Genomic DNA, 18942 nt, shown 5'->3' on the forward strand with positions numbered 1-18942 from the left:
CATTGCTGGGTGCATAGAGGACAGCTAACTGCTGTGTTATTTAAGAACATCTCTTCCAGAAAAAGAATCAGCACAGATTTCTTAGTCTGGAGCAAAAAAAAAAGCAAACTAATTAGGACCGTGGATTCTTTGTGCAAAGTAAGGGTACACCCACGTATACAAACTTAACCATGCTCCTATCTAACCATGCTGTTATCCTGGGATTGCACAGAAAAGCTTCCAAAATATCATTAAAAATCTGTAAGGGAAGAAGACAGAGAATTTGAAGCAGAGGATTCAGAGGGACCCCATTCTTGAAGAGATAACCTGAACAACCCACATTGCATGAAGTCCCTGCAAAACAAGCTGATTCGATAGCAAAGGTTTGTGCAATGGAGCACACATACAGCACTTGTGGCCCACCAAACTCCACAGGAATAAATATCTGCTCTAAAGATATTTAGCCCTACTTTTGTGCAGTGTCAACTTCACCACACACTGAGTGCTTCCCTTATTCCCTCAGTATGGTCTCTTATAAGTCATCTCAACTCAGCTTACTCTTTCATGGCATGCTTAATTACTCTGTGTGAGTATTTCAGCATTTCTGGGAAGGCCCAGATAACAGCCGTAACTTTTGTAACTGTACAATCTTCTCCCCTTTTGTTTTGCTCCAGTTCTGCCACAGAGCAAACCATACTTAGTGACTGGCAGATACTTCAGTTTGCGAGTAGCCAACCACTTAGATCTTTCCAGACCACCCACTAGCCTGAAGGACTCTCACTGTTGGATCCCAACCATGACCAACAAAGGCAAATCACTTGTAACATAAGGTAAGGTCGCAGGCTGTTTCTTGATATAGACTGATGAAATGCTCTTTTCAGAATCAGCTCTACTATATCAGACTGTCTCTGTTTGGAGGTATATAAAAGACATATACACATGGTGCTTAGGGACATGGTTAAGGTAATGGCTGGAATTAATGATCTTAGGGGTCTTTTCCAGAATAAAGTATTCTATGGTTCAATTATCCTCAGTATTCAGAAAATTTTTCACAAAGTAGTTGTCTGCTAAGACTGAGGCCACAGTTTTCATTCTGTGTGGGTCACTGACCAGAACTCATCAGAGACAAAGGAAACAACGCTGTAACAAAAGCTCAGAAGACTAATGCTACCCATGTTACCACCTGTCTTCTAAAATGCAGCAAGTGTGGACACTTCCAAGAATGTAGAGAAGTTAAAGTAAAATTACAGCATTATCTTTATGAGACCTACAATGAATCATGATCATTTCATATCAGCTTCATTTTAAGTTTTAGTTCTGTGTTGTAGGTCATACCACAAGTCAGTGCAGTAGTCTTTGGAAAATAATTTTCTTTCCTACACCATGCTGAAACTTAAAAGTAGCCTCCAGAACACAAAACCACTCTGCAATTCAGCAAATTTATCAGAAGAAGGAGAAATCTTTTACTGCGAGGGCAGAGCTGAGCAAACAAATGTATCAGCACTCAGAGCTCAACTTTACTCATGAGGCCAAAAAAAAATCAAGCTGGCTTTATCCCAGAAGTCCTCCTACACATACATATCACCCTGCTGTCTTGTCTTCCCATCACCACCTCCACCTCATTACTGGTATTCTCTCTTCTTTTAACCAGATGTGTTGAAATCTTTTAATTGTACACTAAATATTCCTCATCCCAACTGCTGCAACTTCTACCTTTAATGCCTTCTTTAATCTCTGATCTCTACTCATAGTTATGAGGACTCAGAAGGCTGTTGGCAGAGTACACTCACTGCTACAAAATGGGCCAAACCAAGCAGTTTCTTTCTCTCTCCCCTCAATACCCAAATCCAACTCAGATGTTCTTCCAATTGTCTCATTTTCATGGTTTCATTCAGTTTATCCCTCTGACCCTACAACTCCTCTCTCACTCATGCTTTATTTTCTAGCAATCTTCATCTTCTAGTCACGTTTCTACCTTATTTCCTGCCCAATCAATTCATCCTATCCTGGCCAATGATGAAACCCCTCTTCAGATGAGGGTCACTGTGGTAGCTGCTTGCAGTGAGCTATGCCTTTTCACTGAGATGCAAGAAGCAAAAGTCCTTTAGTGCTAATTGCTCAAGCCCTTCTCCAATCTGTCCAAGAATATAAGGATAGCAGATGACTCCAAGAAGAAAGAAGACTTTTTCTCTCTTGTTATGTCAAAGATGGAACATTCCCATGTCTTAGCTACCAAGGAAGGGCTGTGCTCTTTACCAGCCTGAAGGGGGAAAAGAAAAAAAAAATAGAACTAAAGACTCAGGTTGTAGCTTCACAGAGCCATAGGGAATCACAATAATCCTAGTGAACTACATATGCTATCATTTAATGTTATGTCAAATCTAGATGATTTTGTACCTCTCCCCTCACTGACTTGAACTGGCTTTGTTGAGCTTCTTCCATCCCAAGAGAGAAATGGTATCTGGAGATGTAGGCATAGTCCCAACTGCCCAACAGCACTGACATTGGAATCCTCTGTCTTGGGCAAATAATGGAACTATTTAGTGTCTCAGTGCTTGCAAGTGTTAAATGGGTTTAGGCATACGGGCTGCTGCATTGGGGCATAGCTATCTGTAACTCATGCACTGTACAGGCAGCACTAATTGTTGCTAATGCATACCAAGTATCTTGGCTCTCTGTTTCCTAAATGTTAATGATTTCTTCAAAACAAGTGTTGCTCAATTGTTTCAATATAGAGGAAAAAACCCTTAGACCAAACCTAATTTTTGCAAAAGTGCAATTATGACTGCTTGTTTATTTACTTTTTTGTTATTAATATGGAGCAGCTGGCAAAACACACCCCAGGGATTCACCTCAGATAAAGAAAACACCAAATATTAATCATGAACTTGTGTTCACTTCCAGTATGGGACAGTGCGTTGGGCCCTCCTCAAGGGAGAAGATCAAAGGACTGCAAGTCACATTCCCCATTTGGCACATTTTTACAGTTCCTCATCATTCTTCATCAGAGAGGTTAGGCTTGGCCCATTCACTGTTTCACTTGGGTTTCTATTTGTACATGATGAAGGGCAGAAAAAAGGTCAGTCAAGACCTGCACCAGGGGGGAGCCAGAAGACTCCCACCTGGTGAGTCTCAAGGCTGGGGAATGGGATAGAAGACATGCAATATGAGAGAGGCTTTTCCTTCTTCAGCAAGGCTTTATAGCTCAGACTCCCTCAAGGCCTCAAACTCCAACTGAAAAAAATCATAGAATCATTTCATCTTGAAAAAAAACTTCAAAACATCAAGTTCTAACTGTAAACCAAACACTGCCAAAACCACCAGTAAACCATGTCTCTAAGTGCCACATCTACATGTCATTTAAATACCTCCAGGGACGGTGACTGAACATGCAGCATTGCAAATCCTCACTGGCAATGGCCAATCAAGAGCAAGAATAGAATAGAATAGAATTAACCAGGTTGGAAAAGACCTCAGAGATCATCAAGTCCAACCTATCATCCAACACCATCTAATCAACTAAACCATGGCACCAAGCACCCCATCCAGTCTCTTCCTAAACACCTCCAGTGATGGTGAATCCACCACCTGCCTGGGCAGCCCATTCCAATGGCCAATCACTCTTTCTATGAAGAACTTCACCTAACATCCAGCCTAAACCTCCCCTGGTGCAGCCTGAGACTGTGTCCTCTTGTTCTGGTGCTGGCTGCCTGGGAGAAGAGACCAACACCCACCTGGCTACAACCTCCCTTCAGGTAGTTGTAGACAGCAAGAAGGTCTCCCCTGAGTCTCCTCTTCTCCAGGCTAAGTAACCCCAGCTCCCTCAGCCTCTCCTCATAGGGCTTGTGCTCCAAACCCCTCACCAACTTTGTTGCCCTTCTCTGGACACATTTCAGCAAGTCAACATCTTTCCTAAACTGAGGGGCCCAGAACTGGACACAGTACTCGAGGTGTGGCCTAACCAGTGCAGTGTACAGGGGCAGAATGACCTCCCTGATCCTGCTGGCCACACTGTTCTTGATGCAGGCCAGGATGCCATTGGCCCTCTTGGCTTCCTGGACATACTGCTGCCTCATGTTCAGCCTACTATCAACCAGTACCCCCAGGTCCCTTTCTGCCTGGCTGCTCTCCAGCCACTCGGACCCCAGCCTGTAACACTGTAGACACTAAAGTCCTACAAGAGTGTCTAATGCAGATGCAAGCCCATGAGTCATCAGCATGTGCATTTGCCATGCCTGAGATCGACAAGACAAAAGGTTTGTGCCTACACAACACAGGATTTCATGGAAAGAATGGATTTAATTTTCCTCAGCAGGCTACCAACTAGGGCATACTCTACCCTAACCCTGCCCCCTCTCCTCAACAGCCCTCTTCAAAAACCGTTCCTGTTACCCCACACAGCACTGCACAAATTCAGGCAGCCATAGCCCTACGCCCCACCACCACCTTGTGAAACTTGGTTAACCAGTGCCACACACAGCCCCACTAGTAGCAAACTCAGAGATTTCTTGTTTTCTTAAGGATGTTGCAGAGTGTATAAGCATTGTGATCCATCGTTTACTGAGGCAAGCTCTGCAGCTGTCATACAATCTCCCTGAGAAAGATAAGGTGAGTGCTCATGCATCACTTGCAGTTTCCTATGACATTCTGATCAGTATAATCCTTCTTTTCAGGCAGGAAAACAACCTGCATCATGGCTCCTACTGCCACTGCAATCTGATGGGAAAAAAAACCACTCCTTTGGCATCACTCAACCATCAATCTGTCTCCTCCATTTCTGCAGGCAAATATTTGTCACTGTCCTTATAGTTACATTTCTACATCAGCCATTTGTGCCCGTAGAGATGGTGCGAAATTTAGGACAATGGTTTTCTCCAGCAAGAATGCAGGAGAGGACAGTGAAAGTGTGGCTAAACTCTCCTTGAATTTCACCTGCACGTAGTCAGATCTAGCACAGAAGCAGATGTGTCATATTTTAATGAACATCTGAAACAGAAGTTGACCCTCTTTGCTGGTTCAACAGAGACCGAATTAGAGATGCCAAGTCAAATGCACAGTTTGTACTTTTTAGCTAGCCAGGCTTATGAGGACTCCTGTCTTCTGTGAACAAAGGTCCCACTGTGAGTCAGTCACACCAATGAATTGGAGCAGAGGCTGTAAAATCCTGAAAGACTTTTGAAATGAACCTGTTCTCATAAGGATCAGTGTTTTTAGATTGGAAGCTGGCTAATAATACTAACAGAATATCAGAGACCACATTTCATCAATGACCTCCACCTCTTTTATTAAAGCGCTGTAAACCAGAGCAATCCTCATGTATAAAATGCAGATCTGAATTTTGCAGCTCAAGCACTTCCACTAAAATACATTCTAAGGATCATCCAGTGTTATGAAAAGGACAGTATGGTTGATCTCTGAAGTCAGAGCTTTCTAAGCCAAAGCACAAGAGTTTCTTCAGGATTTTATCTGTACCTCCCAAAGCTAGAAATTATCAGAAACCCTCTAACCCAGTCTACTGTGTATTGCAGATCACAGACTATCATCCAGCTAATTCTATTCTAAGCCAAGGAGCACATCACATTTCTTACCATGTGATTCAGCCATATTAGAGGAACAACTTGGCCAGCTGGACCTGTGATAGCTAGAGTTTCCATTTACAGACATGATGTTTCATTGCTGTGTACTTTCACTGTGGCCTGGCTCAACACACAAGCTTACATTCAGTTTCAACTGCACAATCCCATTGACTTCGAAGTAAGTACATATTAAGTGCTTGACTGTTCATGGCTTTGTAGGATAAACTCAGCATGACTAAACAAGAATACTTCATATGAGACTGCTGGCACTAATGTGAACTTTATCAAACCATAATGACATCCTTGAATGGAAGGTTTTATAAGAATGTGATATATTAACACTCATCAGAACCAGATGCTTCAAATAAATGAGGTCTGCCACACCACTGGCTCACAAACTTATTCAGTTAGGTAACTATGCTAAGCAAACGTTAAACTTGAGAATGGGGGCTCCATAAGCCATGCCTTTGCATCAAACCACAGAAAAAGAAGAAAAGCACTTGCTTTCCGTTCCACCCTGTTTATTTCTCTGAGCTGTGCCTGGGATCTGAAAAGAAGCAGCCTACTTCTATGTTCTAGATCCAACTGCTGTGCCAAAGAACTGACCAGGCATATGCTCCTGTTAGCTGCTGCTCTTAGCCTCAGTTACAGCAGCAATACCTCTGGAAAATGCAAGTAAGCTACTCTGCTGCTGACAAGAGATTTTCATGGCTTTGTCCATGCTTATTATGCTGATGACCTTCTGAGTACCTGTTCCCTGCACTGAGTCCACCTCATTCAGTTCTGCTGCTAAGGATTCTCTCCTTCTCATCATCACCACCACTCATGGTCAGAGGCTCCTCTTTCACTTGAACTATTGTACCTTTTTGAAGCTTTACTTTCCCTCCCCTCACTCCAATACCTAAGAGCTCCACAATTACTTTGCTTCCTGAAGCTTTGCTGTGAAGTCTTCTTTTTCTCTCTTGCAAGTTAGGATTTGCTTTGTCTAAAACATTTTGTGAATGAAGGGCATTTTTCCAAAACCCCTCTTCTTCTTGAGGCCTCAAGGAATAGCACACTGGAAAAAAAAAATTTCAATCAAATCTCATTGCAATTATTTGTGAAGTGTCTTGGACACCATTACTGGGAAAGTGTCAAAGAACTAGAACAATTATTGTTATCATTATTATTATAGAACGATAAAAATATTGAGAGCTGTTGGGTGTAGTTTGCAGAAGTTTTGCCTGAGAGCAAATTATTTACCTAACCGCCTTATATTCATGGCTTTATCTATCATAATTCTCAAACAATTTCTAAATCAAAGCTAAAGAAGAAAATTGCAGCTTCATTTGCCACAGCACCATTTTTCAAGGGTAGAAAGAAAATTGCCACCAGGTTTTCTTAATGGAAAGAAAATCTATAGTGAAACGCACTGACAGTCAAATATTCTGCGGCACTCCCAGGAGGCCGCCAGTTTCCGGTCAACACTCCATCATTTGTTAATCTTAGGACTCCCTGTATGGAGATGCAAGGCCAGCAAGGCTATCAGCTGGAAGACAATTCTCCCATAATGTTTAGCCAGATATGTTCAGGCAGATGTGTTTCTCTTACTTCACCCCACAGTCTTCATTCTTTGTTGACTAAAATTTTGGCTCAGATTGTCAAAATCTCACTTGCTCAAGGAAAGTGTAAATCTGCATCACAGTTTCCTAAGGGACTTTCCTAGCTGGCCTCTGGAGTTGACGGATGCTAATGTGCTTTTTTCCCCACCAATATACAGTATAGAGAATAATGTATTAGTGACCAACTCAACAATAGAAGGGGTGTTTGGTAAAATGTCAAGAACCTTCAAAAGAAATAAATCATACCCTATTATCCTTCAGCACACAAAGCTAAAACAGCTTTTGCTTTCAATACAACAAGTGAACACTTAACTGCTCCCCACAGATTTCAGTGTTTGAAGCTGGCCACGTTTCAATAAAATGTTGTTTAAAGAAAGAAAATATATAGCAAGCTACATTTGAGCAACCTGAATCACATTCATCTGGTAGGAGGTAATAATTACAGGCAGCCTGAAGATGAGTCTAAATCTCAGGTTTAAGCATTATTTAGTTTTGAAAACCTGAGGCAACAGACAGAGCAACTTCTCTGCATCTAGGAAAGACTGAGGATTAGACAATGGGTCAAATATTGCAAACTGAGAGCTCACACCAGCCGTGATGACGTCTAAAAAGCTGATAAGATCTGGGATATAAGCTATTTAACCAAGCCCACCTGTCTCCTGTGCTTCAGCATGGGATCAGCTGAGATGTTTTTATGGATGAAGACAGGTTGCAATTATTAAAGCAGGAACAAATTATGTTCTTCCAGTTTACAGTAACTGCCATGACCCAAGGGAGAAAGCCCTGGGAGACAGAACAGAGAGAAAACTGAGAAAGTCTATCATAGCTTTTTTCTGAGCATAGCAATTTAATGGATAAAACTAATGAGAAATAAATAAGAGCAGAAACTACAAGTGGAAACCTGTCTACAACTCATTTCCAGTTCAATCATGAACATCCAAGTGATTCATGTAACACAGATGAGTTTGCAAACTTTTAAGTGCTTCCTGGGTAAACAAGCTGAAACCAAGCACTCTGCACCCATTACAAACACACATGCACATCAGTCAGGGCTCTGGCTCTCACATATCTCACATAATATTGCCATGGCAGAAGATGTTTCTGGCTTTCCAAAGGGGTATGTTGCAAAGGAACTCCAAATGTCTTTAATGGATAGCAAAGGTGCTTTATGTCTGAGGAACAGGTGCGTAACAGTGAAATATACTGCTAAGAACCAGGCCAGCATGGCAAGAGCACAGCCCAGTTGCAATTGCAGGGACTGATCTGTTGGTTGTATGACATGTACAGAAAAGACAAAAAAGACAAGTGTGACTGACAAGAACTAGAAGCAATTTCTCCAATGTCTGGCTTACCAGAGTGGTCCACAGTGGAGCTGTGCCAGGAAGGCATGCTGTTTAGTGAAATGAGGCTTGGACACATATGTACATGCACATGTTATATATATATATATATTTAGAAAAGGATATACTAAGGATGCATTTGACTTGTTTCACTAATTTCCCAACTCACTGAAAAACAAGCAAGAATGCAAGATCCTTAATGTAGCTACCCACTTACAGCCAAAAAGGTAATAAGACACCAGAAACGGCCTCCTGGGAAGTAAAAGATCATTTTGTTATTGATCTAACAAGGGAAATCAAATTTTAACTGGATTTTCTATAAGCACAGAGTAGAACAATCTAATCATGAAAACCCAAAGTTGGTACGTTATTATTGGTGGTGAACTGCATAATGAGCATCATTCATAAGCCCCAGGGATACTGGAGCACCATTGTGTTGGTTTGGTACTGTGAAAACACACAGCATGGTGCTCACAGCACAAATTCCTAACCTGTCCCTCACAATCTCTATGCAGTCTGCTAGGATAAATCATTCAGCTCACAGCCCCTTCCCAGCCATCATCTCTTCTGGCAGTGCAAACTTTGTCTATTTAGGATTAGAATTTATATCCCTCGACTTCTCTAGACCATTTTCTGTTGGTCATGAGTAGTGGCAAGTGGTTTGGTGAATGGATTCTGTGAAGAAACAAGCACTTCTTCAGGTTTGAACACAACTGAAGTAAAAGCATTCTGCATACATAGACTCCTTTCTGCTTAAATGAGTAGGTCATGTACTGTATTCTCTCATTCCTCCCCATCCAACAGCAATACAAAGGAGACATCAATTCAAACAGATGGTTGGGTAGTGTGGATGAGGTATGATAAGCAAGAGATGAGGCATAGAAAATACATACTTTCTCAGGAAATAGGTTTAAAAGTAGACAGAAAGGAGTTTTACTTGACTATTCCATGACAAGGATATTAACCAGCCAACTGGATGTTAACGCCTTAAGCTGGAGGAAAAGCACAATAATAAAAGAGGCTGAACACAAACAAGGTGGGAACTGAAGAGTGGAGAGCACAAAACATGTTATGGCACCCCATTTGTCTTGCAATGGGAAGCATGGCTAGCAAGGTTGTGAAAAAGAATCTATTCAACCCCTTTGTAACATAAACTTCTTTGTTAATCTGTTCTTTCTGGCAGTAAATTAATGCATCCTGTATGACTGAATGGTCTGGGGCCTTACTTATTATTACCATCCATCCACTTAAAATGGCTGGTGTAACACAATCCTCTTCCCTGGCAGCAGGACCATCAGCAGAGCTGCTGATGGGGTCAGTATTTCAGTTGTTGGCCCAGCATTCCCATTGTATAGCAGGTTGTGATCCATGGGATGATGCATTTGGAGACTCACAGAAAGCCCACGACCCACACCATTAAGCAAAGCCTTACTCAAGAGCAATTCAGAACAGCACATAAGGTGTAGATTCCCCTGGTTGTCTCCCCTTCCAGCCTAAATCTGCTTGTGTTGGCATCAGAACAGGGTATAGCTTTAAGGCAAATTATATTATGAACTGAGATGTGGTTTTGGAGGTATGAGCTCTCTTCCACAGAACTTAAATACTATGTGGAGTGGAAATAAGGTGCCCTGTGTATTTTCCAGCTAAGCTTTGCAGCTGAAAATAGGGAATCAAACTGTATCATGAGCAATCATGAGGAAACAGGTGTTGAGAAAAAACAGTAACTTTGAATCCAACTTGGGTTTAAGAGATCCAAATAATAAGTTGCATCATGTCCTTGACGTGTCTGCAATTTCAATCTTTCATTCTTTGATATAATTGTCAAGTTCTAATTAATTCATACCAGCTTTTGCCCTTTATCACTAATGAGAGGAGGAGACCAAGAACATGAAAGGAGAGGACAGATTAATTTTTTTTTCTGTGAAAAATTCATGTCTGATTAAAACAAAGCAAACTGGCAGGTGTTTATGAGGCCATCATTTCTGCAGAGAGGCACTCAAATGGAGTGCCAAAAAATACCCACTGATTCCTCAGCATCAGAAGTTGGGGATCTAATATCCTTGCTGAATGATTTATCTCAGTGCTGGATCCCATGAATACATCCTCTGTAAGAGTGTGGTGCTTCCAGTTAACAGCAAGAGTGCACACTTCTTCTCTCTTTCATATCTATTATTGTGTTATCTATTTTAACTATCTGAATTCCACCATGTTTTGAACCCCAAGGGTTTCTCCTTTCACCCCTCCCCAGTTAAACAGATGGTTAAACTTATTTAGCAATTAAAATCATAGTTTATTTACCCATTCCACCAGAGCAAGGTAAGAGCCAGTGCCATATCTTGTAGGCTTAAAGATTTTGCTAATTTACTCCAATCCACTTAAACCTTTAAAGCACAGATAATGGAAAACAGACAAGAAATCTCTTACACTTTCCAAATTAAGAGACAAGAGTTTCTACCTCTGTGAAGCTCTCTAGAAGAATCCTGAAAGGTCAGCAAGGATGTCTTTGACTACTTTCTTCCTGGAAACTCTATCTCAAAGGTCACAAAACCACAACGAAATTGCCTTTATCAAGGAACCTAACCAGAGACACATTGCAAGGTACTTAATTGCCTCTAGTGAAGAATGAAACTGGAGATGCGTTGTAAAGCTTTAAATGGGAACCAAAATCAATATTTCGACATTTAGGAGGAAACCATTTTTAGCAAGGAGATTCAGCAGCAGATGATTCTGGCACACTAAGCTTAACAGACCATTCTGGGGTGAATTCAGAAGTAATGGTGGTACCAATATAATGATCTGTGATGTGGGTAAGTGGACAGATTGAACAGACAGCACCTTAGGAGTACATGTACACCCAGAGAAAATCCAACTGGGATAAGGACAAGAGAAAAATCAATGCCCCAGAAGAACAGTAAAAAGATTGCTCATTGAAACACAAAGGTCCCCTCTCACATTCTTAAGACCTTGTCAATGTAAATACCTAGGTGAAAAGCAGAAAAACTACTAGCAGAGGTGATAAATACATAACAAAACCAAAACAAACTCAAAAAGAGTAACAAACAAAGGCAGCCACTCACTGCAATTCTAAAACTATTTACTCCTCTTGCATTTAAGTATGTCCAAATTCTTTGTCACTCACTTTTCACTTATTGTCTGTATCCAGACTGCCAGGTGAAGTATATAATCATCACTAAACTCAGTTAGAGAAAAGGAGTCTGAAACACAGCTTCAGTGTGGCAGAAGATTACAGGGAGCCTGTAGCAGAATTGAAAACAGAGATTCTTATACCAGTAGTCCCAAGACTGCCTGAATTAAGCGACTGCTGTGAAACCTCCAAGTTAAAACACTGTAAAGCATCAAAGGGAATATGATTCATCCAGGCCACTCACACTGGCCTGTGGATCACAGGTGGAAGGAAAACAGCAGAGACTAAACCATCATCCATAACAACACCAGGAAGGCCTTAGAAAATGGATCCTCCTACTGGAACTTGAAACAGGAACAGAAGCTCTTACCTTCAAAGGAAATTGTGGGGTGTTCTTTCCTAACACACTGCTGATTTTCAGCTTCAGAGTATTCAGGTACATTTTGTGATGCTGAGAGATGAAAAGCAAGAAGAAAAAGGCTTGGCAATGACAGGGAAATGGCCTTTAATCTTGAAACAACCATGACTGAAGGGCAGCTGCAGATCTAGCTTCCAAGGTAGGCCCAGGGAGGATACCTGAAATACAAATAATTCTACTTTCAGAAAGATGAATGCTTATCCCAAATGTGTAACATGGGTAGAGAAGGGTAGAGGTTTTCCTTTCTTCCCAACCCCATTTGTGCTTAAGTACACAAGATAAAGTTATTCCAGAAACAGTATCTAAAGTTTTAAAATTTAAAGAAAAAAAGGTAAATAAGTAAAAGGAAAAACAATAAATAAATTTCCACCTTCAGAAAGAAGGGAAGGTGCACAGCTCTCTGATTATGTATCTTTGTGTACCTTAGGGATGTATGTCCATATAGACCGCAGCTGATGTGCCAGGCCAGCACTGATCACAGGAAATCTCAAATATTGCAGATGTAAACGTGTCCCCCCTTGTGGACACCTCACTCCTTGGTTTCATGATGTGTCCATGTTTAAATGTCATGCTACACTCCAGAAATTGCTAAGGAAAAGCCAGCATCAGTCATCACAAAAACAAATGTGCAATTCATTTTGTTCTAAGAGGCAATTCATACAATTTACTGCTGTTGTTTTAAATACCTTGGAGCTAGAAAACTCAATTTAAAGGTGTTGCCAGGTATTAAGGTAACAAAAATTAAAAGACCTTCATGGGAAAAATGGTAAGAAGTGAGACAACAGCCTGTATTATCATGGGATGCTATAGCTCCCAGTCACAGGAGCTGAAGCACAGCTGAAAAGGAAGAGCACTCACTCTCAGGCTAGGAGAGGGGGAAGTCATGCCTTTCATATGTGAACGTTTTAACAACAGCAGCAGAAAAGATATAGGTCTAAAAACTCCCCTGGGCCTACCAGGCCTGAGGCAGAGGGATGGAGGATTAATTTGCCCATGCCACAAGCTTCCCAGGATGCTGCCACACCTTAAGAAAACCTGCATTGCCAAATTTAATCTTACTGTGCTTATTTTCCTCAGTTATTGCAAACACATGTTTTCAAATAAATGGAGTCTCCTGCTTTTAAATCTTATCTAGTGATAAAGCTGACTCTGATTAAATACACACATAATGAGATTTCCAGTTCCTGTGGGTGTTGTGATTCATAAAGGCAGAGTAACGGTGAACAGCTGTGGTGCCCAATACCGCTGTACCTGTATTCAGAGTCTTCAAAACACCTTCAGTGAGCTGAAGTGGTCAGGCCAATGATTAACAGCAACAGTGTCACTCCACGGCATGGAGTGAACTGCAATGTAAGGGACAATATTGGGGCATCCAGGAGCTGGAAGTTTGTAAAGGTCTTTGGGCATCAGAGGAGCAAAAAGGGACTGCTTATGGCAGCAGTGGGGGACAGCTGGTTTGAAAGATGGATCCTATGTTTTATTCTTATCTGTATTTCTCTGTGATTTTGAACACTGGCACAAAGATGAGTTATCATTGCATCCATTATGCATGTCTTCAGCAGCAGCTACATACCATTGACTGAAAATAGTGTTGGCATTCAGGATTTGGGGTAGTTCTAGGGACTTGGTTTCCCAGCTAGTGTAAGTGAAAGATTACAGCATTTTACTATTTTTTTTTTCCCCAGACCCATATACATGCAGATTTTATGCAGGGATGCATAAAATTTCCTTCCAGCTTTCCAAAGGAGGTTCTACAGTGCTTCAGTATGAAAGCAGGTTTTTTAAACACAGCAAATACCATGTTAAATTTAAAAATGGGACTGGCAGAAGCAAGAGATGTGAATCATTCAAAGCTAAGGCCAGCACAGCATTTAGTCATTAAGCACAAGCATACTGCAGGGCGTACACCACTGAGTACTGTGGCATCTCAGATGATGGAGATGCTGTGGAAGTCATGCTGCAATGAAAATTATTGATGCTGAAGCATTGGGTTATATTTCCAGCCATTGGTTTAAATAATTATTATTTTTTTTTTCAATACAGATGTGGAAGTGAAACAGCACAGAGATGTGAAGACCATTTTGCATAGCTCTTGGACCCACTTAAAGTGTCAGAAGAGAAAAGCCAAATTTTCCTTAAGACAGAGATGGTTGCTTGGGGAAATGCACAGGAGGCAAAAGGACTTTGCTGTCATATATCCTCGCTGGAAACTGGAAGAGACAGTCATGGAAATCTTGCTTTATGCATGTTCTACTCCTCCCAATGCAGCCATTACAGGCTAATCTTAGAAATAAGATACTAAAACTAGACAGACTTTCAGTTTGAGCCAATATGGCTATTTTCATGTATAATCATCCAAACAATGATCTCATTCTAGATGAAAAATCTCTCAAATAAAGACGCGCGGTAGTGTTCCATGCTTCTCTAAGACCCTAAGTGGCAGATGAGTAAATTCAAGTTCCTCACTCATCAGGGTCATGAAATGATAAAAAGTTACACACAGGAAAGCTTCATAACATCCCACAGCCTATTCTGTGCCAAAGCAGAGTACATTTACTAGTGTTTTGTCTGGATTAGTTGTAAAATGTGCCAAGTAGTTGGATTTCTGCCACTTTCCCTGGGAGACTTTACCACAGTCCAAGAGACTTCAGTGTTCCTTAGAAAGCTGTAACCATAATTTAGGGTAAAGTTCCATCTTCTTTTTCCTTATTGTCATAGGAAATCCAAAGAAAATAATGGTTTCAAACGTGATGTGAAGTGGAAAGTAATGTATGGCCAAAGAAAGATTAAAAAGAGCCATTATAAACAACTCGTGTCCTTCCCTGTGTCCCCTGTCACCTACATCCAGTTGCATCCATCAGGTGTGTGGAGCTCTCATGTGCTGGGAACTTGAACAAAAGCAGTGTCATGTGCAGGCTTGAACTGGTGTCTACTGGAGTCAGAGACAATGGGTAAATGCCAGCTTGATCAAGTGGGATAGAAGCCAGAGCCCTACAGCACCAGCTGAACAACATTCAGACCAGCAGATAGCATTGCAAAAAGGTTGCTCTTTCAACCTGCCCCTTCTCAGGCTGCCTTGCTCATTTTTTTACCTCAGTAGTTTCAGAGACACTCTAACTCAGTAATTGCTGTTCCCAACTGCTGCAACTTTATTTATGAAAAAACATACTCCAAATACAAAGCAGTGACATGTACAAGAGCAGGTCAATTGTATGCCAAGAGCAAACTATTAACTGCCTGGGAGAGTCCAGCAGCTAGTTGTGAAGTGTAAATGTTTTAATTCTATTGGAGATGAACAAGCTCAAGCCTTCAATTACACCCAAGCTACATATTTTCACTGTGGGGGCTGGATGCAACCAGTGCTTAGGACCATTCCTCATCCAGATTGCTAAAACACTTCACATCCTAAGTACAGCCCAGGCTAGAGGAGGTTTGCGCTGCTGGAACTTGTCCTAGCATTAAGCCATTTAGATACAGTTAAATGCTACAAAAAGAGTTGTTCTTATTAGACTCTCTGCTCAAAATGACTTAGAGCTCAAGAAATCACCTGTCAAAGCTTCAGTGTAGATGAGAGACAAGAGCTCAAATCCCTGGTTAAACTCAGATGTCAGACAGGACAAAGTTTCAAATCTTTATTTGCTCATCTTGACGTATCTCTACCACCTTAGCTATTCCCCTCCTACACAATGCAGACATTAGAAAAAGGAATAAAAATGTCCAGTAAGATTACCTGTCCAAGTTTATCTGCCCTCTCACTCATGAAAGCCTGTTCCTCTGCACCTCTGCATAGACCCAGCACTCACTGATGGGGCATCTCTCTCCCCTCTCCTGTTCTGAACAGTGAATCCCTCTAGCCCTCTGCCAAGAAAGGTCAACGAATTCAGGCTGCATTTGTATCCAGTGAAATACGTTCCAGAGACAGGAATTTTGCAGAGCACTGCTCCTGCCACTATCCTCTTGTCTCCTAAATCAGGCGCTCTTAGCTCATGGGCCTCCCTGACTGCAGTGGCAGTGGATGGGCAAGAGCTGCTCCTTCTCAGTAAAGCAGGAGGTCTGCACGCTCAGTGGGTCGATAAAGCTGAGATTTGCAACCACAGCATCAATGTGAGCACAAACCCACTGCCACATACCCATTTCTCACCCAGTCTGTTTCATGACAGCCAGATAGAGACAAGGTATAATTCTGCTTTGCCTCGTGGCTTCACCTCTTTGCACAAGCACGGCATTCAGGGGATCACCCACAGTCCCTCCCTCATTCATTCTCAGGGCATGAGTCTTTTCCAGCTCACCCTGTATTGTATCATTGCAACTCCATTGATTTCACAGGAACTAATCCTGATTTACAGAGGGTAACTCAGATCAGGCCCTCTTTGACTAAAGCTCCATGTCCAAAAGAAAAATACCTTCAATCAATCTTTAGGGCTTTAAAACAAAGCACATTTTAAAAATGGTTGTACCAGGAATTCATATCCTGCTTTCCTCTGACTGTAACTATCATTTTGACTTAATAAAATGTGACAGTAAAGTTTAAGGATAAAAGAAAATGCTTCATCTTTCATTTTAAATAAAAGAGATGCCTTTAAAAAAAAAAGACGAAAAAAGGAACCTCCTCTAAAAGCATTAATTCTTCTGCTCAAGACCTTTTGTGATTGGAACAGTTATGATTGACTAGGCTCCCAGAGGGAAGGACAGCAAAGGAAAGAGGTGGACATTAAAGTATTCCCAAAGGTACTGGAGAAATAAGGGAAATAAATATAAACATTCTAAAGCACGGCAGCTCAGCAATGCAGCTATCACGGGCTGGCACAGGCAGCTCTGCCCTAGAAAACTCCAAGGCCAACAAAACCACAGTCCTTTATTCATGTGCTGCTCCTTGCCCTCCCCTTCCACCCTCACCAGCTGGAATTCATCCCACCAAACTGGTTCCAAGGGCCATTTCACACTATCGAAGAAAAGGCACAACTTCTCCCTCTTCCCCTGGCCATGCCTGCGCTAGGGAGAGGGATCTGGCTCCCACCTGAATTACGGCACACTGCACTTGCACAAGCAGAGGTCAGATCTCCTGTGCACCCTTAGATCAGCACCCCAGAAGACAGAGCCATATTTTCATGCCTATAATCCAAGGGTTACCTATTTAAAAAACCCTGCAATTCAGGAGCAGGGTGGATCGCAAGAGTGTGTGGGTAAAACGCTCTCCTGTGGCAAAGCAGAAGCTCAAGCTCCATGCTCATCACTGGGGCACTCTCACAGCTCCTGCATCACACAGTCCACAAGGCACCAGTTGGAGTATCACAATAGGCTTTATATCAGGAATAAACAATCAAGATCTCACAATACAGCTCACTTTATTGCAACCCTTCTCTTATTCATATAAATAACTCATGTAATCCCTTGCAAAGAAGAAACCAGTGAAATCTAATACACTGCCTGATTCATGGCTCGTGAAGCCTGTAGTGGAGCTGAATAACAGAAATCCAGAGTGTGATCTTCTTAGGACTACTTCCCATAAAATATTGTCAGTACACTTTGGGACATTTTATTTGAAGAGCACTTTCTAATTGCTGTTCAAACCTATGCAGGACTGGTCAAAGTCTCAGAACAAGCCCACAAAATGCAATGGGATGTTCTCATTCAGATCAGGTAAGAGAGACAAAGCTCTTAACAGCTTGGAACAAAATTAATTGGTTGGTGTCTGTCCCCTTCTTTATGGACTGGTGTATGCTCTCAATGAGCCATCACCAGCCACTACTTGGTTACTTGGCCTCAGTAGCACAGAGAGTGACTGCATGATCCTGGAAACTGAACTGTTTCCTTACCTTTAGAGAAGGCCCTGTAGAACAGGAACCTATTATAAAAAGCTTCCATTAAATAAAGCTGACTCAAAAATAAAAGCCTGTGTAACAGAGCAAAATATATTCTACTGCTGGGCTCCTGCCAGACCTAGTGGGCATAAATAAATATGTGCTCTGCTGACACTCAGATCTGCTTTTGAATAGCACTAACCTGACCACACATTGAGTCCATCCCCAAGTGCTTCAAGAGGCTCTCCCCAGAGGGCTCTAGATCTTTTTTTGACTGGCTACACATAATATAAAGACATGAGAAGTTTTGTTAGCATTTGTTTGGGGTATGAACTTAGCACTTGTGAAAAGGTGCCTTGGAGTCTGAAGTCTTCTGTTTATCCAAAGATTGTATTTGGCAATGAAGGCTAACACTCATTTATTTCCCTGGTGATATGCCTCCACCAATCCCTGCAAGACTACCTCTGCAGTGGGGCTGGAAAGACCTTGTATTTGCTAATCACAGAATTGACTCTCTGAGAGGCTGTCCATGGACTAAAAAAAAGTGTAGGTATTTTTGGTAATTCCAGGACCTGGACTGACTATGGAATTATTTTTGCTGTGCTCCGTCCGTGAAACACAGAGATTAAAGCCGAGACTAACACAACAGCGGAACACACTGGGTGCTATCATACTTAGCATGACTGCAATTCAGACAAAGTTTACTGCAGCCTAGATTAGAAATTAGGAGCTCCTGGCTCCCAGTCAAAGTCTCTGGATGCTCCATCAAAAGGACAGGATGGACATGTGTAACACCAGCCCAGAGAGGAGCCCCCCAGGCCTCACATGAGAGCAGCAACACAGCAAGAATAACTATTCCAGAGATCCTGCCTACAGAGGAAAGGTGTGCCCAGGGCCTGGCATCTCTTGCAGTGTAGTTGCTGTTCTCCCTGTACATGTGCTGTAGAGTCCTCTGCATGGGTGCTGTAAATCCAAGGTACCAGATGTGCTCTTTGTATGCAGATCAGTTGCATAATGCAATTATAGTAAATTCGTCATCAGAGATCCTACAAATAGGCACCTGACTTCAAGGCTTCCTTCTG

General features: G+C 41.9%; 1 protein-coding gene across 2 annotated transcripts in view; it reads right to left on the minus strand.

Annotated features, from left to right (window-relative positions):
* SEMA5B (semaphorin 5B) overlaps positions 1 to 18942 on the minus strand; it is a 295761-nt gene that overhangs the window by 133834 nt on the left and 142985 nt on the right. For both annotated transcript variants that reach the window (XM_068138997.1, XM_068138998.1), the window contains exon 3: positions 12012 to 12217. In XM_068138997.1, coding sequence (XP_067995098.1) covers positions 12012 to 12165 — 154 coding nt within the window. In that variant the 5' untranslated portion in view covers positions 12166 to 12217. The remainder of the gene's footprint in view (positions 1 to 12011; positions 12218 to 18942) is intronic.

This window comes from Melanerpes formicivorus, unplaced genomic scaffold (assembly GCF_026170545.1).
Source record: "Melanerpes formicivorus ecotype bairdi unplaced genomic scaffold, bMelFor1.0.p_v2 SCAF_5, whole genome shotgun sequence".
NCBI classification, from domain to species: Eukaryota; Metazoa; Chordata; class Aves; order Piciformes; family Picidae; genus Melanerpes; species Melanerpes formicivorus.